We start from the raw sequence: 8,596 nt of genomic DNA, 5'->3' as shown, positions 1-8,596 counted from the left end.
CATATATAAAATGTATGACCTTATGAAATGTGTGAATACAATGGCCTACGACATGCCAGGGTTGTGATGCGATGATATTATTGGCAGCACTGTTTGCTTCCTGTCTGCTGCAGGTGAGATCTTCACTGATCACCTCCAACTGCAGGGACTGTGGACTGTCAATGCAGCCCGGGTATGAACACAGTCAACTGCTGCAGGGTTGGACCCCAGCGTTCACTGTCAGTCGCCACTCGACTCTGATTGGCCGCTTTACTCACAAGCGGACGACCATCTGCTGATGGAACACCAGTCAGTGGGTTGGAGATGTAAAAACCAGCCAAGGATCGTTGATAATAACATAAAGCTGTTTTTATTGCTGTAAACGGGAACAAGTTGAAACTTTACTACATAGACCAACCATATACAAAGACCAACCGAAGAAAGCTTGAAGAGCAGCTCCCTCGAATTCAATCATTATTTATTACTACAAATCCAACCACAGCGTGTAGTCAGTGGAGAACTTCAATCAGTGCAGCGAGGAGGACTGGTAGAGAAACCAGACGGTCACGGTTAGTCGAAGAGTCTTCAGGAGACGTCCAGGAACCATCTCCTCCACCCTGGGCCTCCTCTTCATCTAGGCCTTCCTAGAAGTGGAACCTTTCTTCACTCCGTTCACCTCTGGGAAAACACATCACGCAAAATTAAAAAAAAAACATCTCCCGCTGCTTCACCACTTCACAGCCTCAGCTTCCTGAAAGCAGTGCCGACCTGCTGGAAACCTGCTCCACCATCTCACATGGAATTCAACCTCTTCCATGTTCAGGTGTTCAGTAGCAGACTGGAGAACTGGAGCGTTGGCATGCTGAGTATTGTCACCTTTAAAGCTCGATCGATCAAAACGAAAGTGAAAATGATGAGAATTTGTTTAATTTACACTGTTATAGTGTAGAAGCCTGCCGGGATATAATTATGAAGACGCATCTGTCGGACAAATCCATGTCGTACTACTTCAATATCACCACATCAGCTGCAAACTGACCACAAAGAAGAAAACAACTCTTGTAATAATCAGGAGGCGGAGCCTCTCACCGGTCTCTCTGCTCCAGTGGACTGCAGTACCTGTTTTCTTGGCGACTCTCCTCCTCTTGGGCCTTTCAGCTGCCTCGCTCTCCTCGACCACTGTGGACACTTTTCTCCTCTTGGAGGTTCTCTGGAAGCAGGGGATGAGAAGAAGGTTCACAAGCAGGCAGTGAAGGAACCCAGGATGGCACATCAGGCCTGGCGTGTATGCGTAAGAAGCAGCAGAGTGTGCCGGCTTCATTCCATCATGCTGGGGGTGGGTTGGACTGAGGAGAACCAGGAGCAGGACTCGGCAGGGTCAGTGTGTGAGTGAACCTGGACTCGGCTTGGTGGCTCCTCGCTGGCGGTGGCAGCGGGGAAGTTCAGCCGGCCGTCGTCCTTGCTCCTCAAGCCAGCCTTCAGGATGGAGCGCAGCCGCTCGTACGGAGGCTTGTCTTGGTAGCCCAGAGCTTTCACCTCCTCCATGAACTGCTGGATTTCATCTAGAGGACCAAGAGGGAAGGACGGTTGGAGGAGGTAATGGACCTCAGTGTGAGATCAAGCAAGCATTCCGATAGAAATCTGAATTCCCGTTCAACGCCGTCGACCATCAAAAGGTTCACGCCAACCGCAGCTGTTTGGTTCAATCAATGTGCGACTCATTCATGACAATATTGACGCTGCAACACTGGAGTAGCGCCACCCTCCCAGCTCCTCCTACCTGGCTTGTCCTGGGGGGGGAAACACTGGTCCAGGAACTCTGAGATGTTTTCTCGACTCCTGTGTGTTGGAGACAGATGAGTTGAGATGATGGGCAACAAGAAGAGCAGCGGCGTTGATCACCACGGCGGCTCTGATCTGGCAGCTCAGGGAGCTCCAGGATTGGTTGGGTCGGTGCCAGTGGGAGGCTGCTGGCTGATGTTCATGATGCCGCTTCCCTCAGCTGGAATCCAGGAGGGATTCAGCCTGGCAGGAACGCCAGGTTTCTCCTACAGTGTTGAGGATTACAGAGGAGATTGTGCACTGCAGCCTCTCAGCTTCACTGAGCTGATTTCCAAACTGCCACCTGATTGGTTCTCTTTAGATGCAGCAATGAATGAGGAGATGGAACAGCAGCATGTACGCTTCGGTGGCAGAGACTTTGCTCCGATTCAGAATAAAAGTGATGCAGCTGTTTGTGTTTCCGTTAGAGGGACCAGTTTATGGAACCATCTGAACGCAGGAACCACAGAATCAAAATCAATATTGACATTGAAGAGAACAACAGAAGCCAGTGTGTTGAAGAAATGTGTTGACTGTCTTAAAAAATAAATCATCATGTCAGAGTTTAGGTTTTGTTTGAAGGAGCATTAAAGGGAAACTGAGCAGAAGAAGAAGGTTTTGAAGGACGGCTATTTTATTGCATTATTATCAATATTTGTTATTATGAAGAACATTTTGATAGTTATTGTGTTGTTGTCAATGTTTTTGTTAAGCTCTTTGTCAATGTATTTCTCAGGTTAGGGGGCAGATAATGAGATGATTCCTCTTTCAATGATGGTGTCTTCAGGAATGTTGTGTGTTTGTGTCTCATTATTTTGTTTAAACTCAGTGAATGGAATTAAATTTTCAATCAATCCATGAGTACAAGGAGTGAGGTCCGAGGCGCCACCTGATTTTGGAGTCTCTGACGTAGAGCGGGTCGCGCAGCTGGTCCTCCCAGGGCAGCCGTCCACACAGCCACTGCACCATGCAGTAGCTCAGGATCTCCAGGTCACTGCGTCTCGATGCACCTGCAAGAAATCAGCATGAAGGTCACTGGAGGTCACAGTCAGTGGACAGCAGCAGATACAGTCAGCGCTCACTGGAAGATGCTCAGAACATGCCACCAACTAGCACACTTGTGGCTTTCACAGACGTCCTGAGAGAACTTTGCCGATGTTCTGGGAAACGTGTGATTAAAACGAGATAACAATGAAGTTTAGGAAAGTTTACCGCAAAATAAAAGTGAAAACACCACTGCTGCTGGATGGGACTGTTTCCCATGTGACGCAGTGAGGAGCAGTGACGCCGTGTTGATACCTACACACTCCCTTGTGCGCATCGATACTGGTGAACTCGATGGTGCCGTCGTGGCACCGCTTGGGATCCTCCTTGTACTCCTTCAGCACGCTCTCTGGTGCGTACCTGTAGGCCAAGCCATAGTCCACCAGGAACACCTACGGATGGATAGATGATAGATGGATGGATAGAGGGATAGAGGGATAGATAGATAGATAGATAGATAGAGGGATGGATGGATGGATGGATGGATGATAGAGGGATAGATGGATAGATGGATAGATGGATAGATGGATGAATGGATGGATAGATGGATAGATGGATGGATAGATGGATGATAGAGGGATAGATGGATAGATGGATAGATGGATGGATGATAGAGGGATAGATGGATGGATGGATGGATGGATGGATGGATGGACAGACAGACACTTAACATAATTAAGACTTTTCCCATCATCAATGTGGATTTTTCTGTTGTCACTGGTACACCAGGACTGTACTGACCTGATTTGGATCGGTGTGGCTCAACATGAGGTTGGAGGCCTTGATGTCAGCGTGCACATACTCATGATCGTGAATGTACTCCAGAATATCCAGCTGAACACAAGATGCATCAATCAATAATAATAATAATAATGATATACAAGAGGTGAAACTCAGTCACTCACTGACAGCAAAGTGACAATAATGACCTTTCATGACCTTTCATGGCGTTTTGACACCAGTCTTAACAAGGCTCTTCATTCAGTTCATTTCATGGTGACCTGCCAGTGTGGTGTAATTGTGTTAAACAAAGTGATGACAACCCACTGACCAGTCGAAGACCCAGTTGCAGAACCAGTTTTCTGGGGAACGTCTTTCCACACTCTTCAAACTTCTTCTGCAGGTCGACGCCCAGTCGATCAATCACCATGAACCTGTACCTGCAACATCACATGGTGGCTTTAATGCACGTGAGACTGGTTGAGGAAAACTGGGGGGCGGGACTAGACCAGGGGTGGGCAACCTGCGGCCTTGAAGCCGAAGTTGAAGAAATTACATTAACAGTCAGTCATCAAACAGCTGCATCTCCTCCATGTCTGCAGTGTTTCCGCAGTCATTTCAATAAAGAGCTCAACACCCTGGTAGTCCAGGGGTGGTTCTGGGTGGTTCTAGGTGGTTCTGGGTGGTTCTAAGAGCTAAACACCCTGGTGGGGCTTCAAAGACACTGATTTGGTTGCAACTTTGCTCTGCTTCATTTTCCATTGACATTAAAGCAACATGTTTTCTATCCCATATCCCGGCCCCTCTGAAGAAGCCACTGTGGCCCCCCAGCCACCAGTTGGCCCACCGCTGGGCTTAACAGCTCCATTACAGCCAGTAGTGGTGCAGCCAGGGACTCAGCAGGTGCTGCTTGCTACCTGTTGCCTCCTCGCTCGTGCAGACCGGAGCCCCAGTACCTCGGCACGCCCAGGTTCTTCAGCTTGTGAGACTTTAACCAGCTGTGAACTGCAGGAGGTAAAACACACAACATTACAACATCAGAACCAATGCATCAATGCATCAATGTACAGTTGTACACTTGTATTGAAATGCAGGTGGAGTGAATGAAATACAGTTTCATTAATAATCAAAGTTCTCCACTGCTGTGTGGTGCAGGTGGAAGCCTGATGGCTGTGATGTCTCAAAGTAATAAGTGTTAGTGTAATACCTCTCGTGGGGGTGGAGGTTGCGGGGGGGCGTGGCCACCGCCGCTGCTGCAAGCTAATCTACTGCTGGGACTAATATTTACCAACAACCAACCAACCACAGAGTCCAACATGAATAAAAGATGAGTGTGTGAGCGCGCGTGTGTGTGTGTGTGTGTGTGTGTGCACTTCCTTAGTAATATAGCAGCTAATTGTCAGGGGAGATTGACATTTGGATTGTGATGATATAAAAGGCAGAGCGCTGGCCTGGGGGGGCCGACGACGCAGCGCCACCACCAGATCTCCCACCAAGACGACCGCGGCTCTCATTTATTATTCTGACTTTAGTTTGGCTCTTTTTTTAATGAAGAAACTTTCTCAGTTTCATTTGTTTGCCCCTGAAGAGGGAAAATACACACAGTGAAAAAAACGGCGATTCCACCGTCATCCTCACAGACAGCGATTAATGAAGAGCTGCTGTTTGTTTATTCATAAGGAGCAGTGGACAGACAGACAGACAGACAGGCAGACAGGCAGACAGGCAGGTAGTTTACTCAGATCAGGTTTGGCTGCTCTCATGTAGAACTTGAGCTCGGAGAAGAGAGGTCCGTTGTCGATGGGCTCCTGTGGAAATAAAACAAAGACTCAGACTTACGACTGTCATCATCATCATTACATTTTTTGGGGGTAGCATCCTGATGACTGAAGTTATATACAGTGTTTCCTTCACTTAGAAAACTCTTAGAGGATTCCAGCACAGGGCAGCAGTGCAGTGATCCAGGGAAAGTTTCCAAAAAAAACAAAACCCTACAATGTCTGTGTTAATTATCCATCGCTTTCAAAAACAAGACAGTACACACATGAAAAGTCAGACTAAAGCTGTTGCATGATGCGTCTCTTTAAAGGTCCAGTGTGGAAAATTGGACACTGGCTTGATTTATGACTTTTCCATTGGGAAAAAGCTCAACATACTGCCCATTAATACATTAATTAAAGTGTCAGTGTGTCAGAACTGGCAGTACAATCAAAAAAAAAAAATCAAAGATATGTTCAGAATTTTAACTATAGGAAGTTTAGTAGCAGTACATTATACTGTTGGACCGTTGGACAATTTGCACCTGGACGTCACAATCACATCAGTGTGTGAATATTAATGAGGGTTTGTGTTTGCTCCACTTACTACTTTGATGACATAGTGGGCGTCGGCTCCGACGGGCTGTGCAGAGTCTTCACTGGCTGGAAGAAGATTTCAAGATTTCTTTATTGTCATTGAAGAAGCCAATGAAATTTTTCACTGCAGCTCCCGTGTGCAAAAAAATTAAGAAAGGAAAATAGCAACAAATACAATAAATAAAACAGGATAATAAAATGCGATAAAATGTGTTAAAAATACAGTATAAATACAAATATATAGATTTAAGTGAGACTTTTTTTTTTTTTTTTTTTACATAAAGATAAAGATCAATCAGCTGTAGTTCCACCACATTGAAAAGGTATTGACTTCTGTATTCAAGACCCTCTCAGTTCTACTTGCTGTGCTGAAGCCATGCGTCACCCAACACAAGGCAACGCACGCGGTGTCATCACTGCAAGCAGCAGCAGGTGTACAGCGGTGGCGTTACCCAGGTAGATGAGTCCGAATCCTCCTCGTCCCACCGGAGCTCCCAGCTTCCAGGACTTCCTGCCGGTGTCGGTCAGCACCTCCCCAGCTGGGAACTCCTCCGCCAGCTTCCTCTTACTGGGAGCCCGACCTCCTCCACCTGCTGCTCTGCTCTGCCTGGGCATCTGGAGGAGCGGCAGTAGCACCACGCACACAAGTCACACACAGGTCTGTCAGAAAAGTCATTTTTATGTACCTGACCTCCAGTCATTTATCACAAATAGAATTTAAAAATAAGATTAGTCATGGAAGCAGGGCTGTCATATCAGTCGTGGTGCTGATGGTTCTGATGATTGTAAATGTGTATTTTTGGAAGTCACTTTTTCCCAGACACGTCTTTGGTTTTATATCAAATGTAACTTCCTGTTTCACTGCTGTGGCGACTTTGATTGGCCAGGCTTTCTCCAATGAGAAGAGCGAACACCAAACCATCAGCAAACCATCAGGACAGTAAGACGACTGAAGCTGATGACAGTAACACAACTGTTGCAACTCAAACACAACTCGTCTCCTCACAAAGTGGAGGAAGAAATCCAGAGTTCGGTGCTGAGTTGAACCCAACTGGAGCTTGAGCGCTTAACGACAGCCAGTACCGGTCCTGGGTCCCGCTGTGGTTCCGTGTAGCAGCTATAGCAGCTAGCTGATGGCGCTTCTAATACAACAGCTTCACGTTGACATTTCAGAACGACGTTCCCCACACACGTTTCCCAATAGGATTGACACCAGACATCACACAAGAAGCAGAAAATATCGAGTGGTACCTCAAATCCGCCGTCTTGCACTGTGTGTTAGCCGCTAGCAACGACCGGACCGAACTTCCCGCAAAACAACCGGGCAAGATGAGACGTCACGACCACGCAGTTTGGTATTGGAGCTTCTTCTTCTTTTTCTTCTTCGCTGGGATTTTACGGCAGCCGCCATCACAAACAGTTGCACTGCCGCCACCTATGGAGCATAGTCAACTACTACTACTGCTGCTGCTTCTTCTTCTTCTTCTTCTTCTTCTTCTTCTTCTTCTTCTTCTTCTTCTTCTTCTTCTTCTTCTTCTTCTTCTTCTTCTTCTTCTTCTTCTTCGTTTCACACACAGTGGGGCTAATATGTCAAACTTGGACAAAGTCTCGGTCCAACACTGTTTTTTATTGGTTATTAAAATAAATTAAAATTGTATAAAATTAAATAAACATTTTTATTGCATTTACTTTTGCTAGATGTCAATATTTATAAAAATGAATAAATAAATAAATAAATAAATAAATAAATAAATAAATAAATAAAAGAAACCTTGGGAAATTGACTGCACTGTTTTTAATGAGCTTATCCCACTATGTCACTTATTTTCCTCTGGAATCAGAGGTTTATCGTGTGCCAATGTGTCACAGTCACACTGGCATACAGTGTAGCGCAGGCATTAAAAATGTTCCCCTTAAAAACACACAAGCTAACAGGCTGCTTCTTCTGCTCCCTACTCGCTTATCTTCTTTTAAAAACCCCTCTTGAAGCCAAGAAATCTTGCATTAAAAATGAATGTTATGTACACGCTGTAGTTCAATATGCCACATTACAAGGACCGCTGCTCACTAGCCCACCCCAACCCCAGTGCATTCATTTGCTGGAGATCAAGGGGAATTATTATTATTTTTTTTTTTCTTAGTAGCGCTCACATTAAGCATCCAGCTCTGTGTGTTATCATTAAGATGCTAATGAAGCCACTTCTGATGATACGGAATGTAGGTGGTCTTCCTTAAAGAGTCCAATATGTAAGGCACGAGCTGAGTGAGGCAACACTTAGAGCACAAGGCTGCAGCGTGAGAGAGAATCCACCACCAGACCACGCAACACCAGAAGATTCGCCTGAGGAGCAAATTCATTCAATTAGGTCTTTAAAGGCGCCGGGCGATTCCCCGAGGTGGAGCGCTGAAGACTCTTTAAAAGCCTCTTTATTGCAGCCTTTACGCTCCTTTGAAGTGCTGAACGTGTTGATGACGTCATAATAAGAGTGGTAAACAAGAACAGGCAGCAAGCAGGCCGAGCTCCAAGGCTGCAACACTGGAACTGCGTTGGTTATCTCACCATGCAAAACGTGAAGTCTGAGGTTTCGTGGGTGACTTTTGTTCAACGCTCGCTGTCGACCCCACAATAATGGAGAAGATCAAGCTCTGTCTATACATGGCTCTCATCAAGAAGGAAA

At 46.1% G+C, this 8,596-nt stretch overlaps 1 protein-coding gene across 1 annotated transcript; it reads right to left on the bottom strand.

Moving 5' to 3' along the window:
- Nucleotides 1-326: 326 nt before the first annotated feature.
- Nucleotides 327-7,327, bottom strand: vrk1 (VRK serine/threonine kinase 1). Its single transcript, XM_076027779.1, has 13 exons — nt 7,170-7,327; nt 6,371-6,533; nt 5,929-5,984; nt 5,303-5,372; nt 4,482-4,569; nt 3,896-4,004; nt 3,586-3,678; nt 3,104-3,236; nt 2,690-2,810; nt 1,760-1,818; nt 1,375-1,541; nt 1,099-1,189; nt 327-657 (listed from the first exon to the last, which is right to left on the bottom strand). The coding sequence occupies exons 2-13, from the start codon at nt 6,531-6,533 to the stop codon at nt 614-616; spliced, it is 1,194 nt and encodes a 397-aa protein (XP_075883894.1). The 5' UTR covers nt 7,170-7,327; the 3' UTR covers nt 327-613.
- Nucleotides 7,328-8,596: the final 1,269 nt, after the last annotated feature.

The sequence above is a fragment of the Nelusetta ayraudi genome, unplaced genomic scaffold (assembly GCF_046127955.1).
Source record: "Nelusetta ayraudi isolate G7.1 ecotype Tasmania unplaced genomic scaffold, CSIRO-AGI_Nayr_v1 ptg000021l, whole genome shotgun sequence".
NCBI classification, from domain to species: Eukaryota; Metazoa; Chordata; class Actinopteri; order Tetraodontiformes; family Monacanthidae; genus Nelusetta; species Nelusetta ayraudi.
Note: the sequence above shows the minus strand (reverse complement) of the source record. Positions and strands in the feature narration are given on the sequence as shown.

What these genes read in the sequence shown, in the direction of transcription:
- vrk1 (XM_076027779.1), bottom strand. Translation starts at nt 6,533, where the DNA reads ATGCCCAGGCAGAGCAGAGCAGCAGGTGGAGGAGGTCGGGCTCCCAGT. An exon ending in TGCAACTGGGTCTTCGACTG is followed by an intron (nt 3,679 to 3,895) that starts GTCAGTGGGTTG and finishes TCTTGTGTTCAG; the next exon opens with CTGGATATTCTGGAGTACAT. An exon ending in CGATGCGCACAAGGGAGTGT is followed by an intron (nt 2,811 to 3,103) that starts GTAGGTATCAAC and finishes GATTTCTTGCAG; the next exon opens with GTGCATCGAGACGCAGTGAC.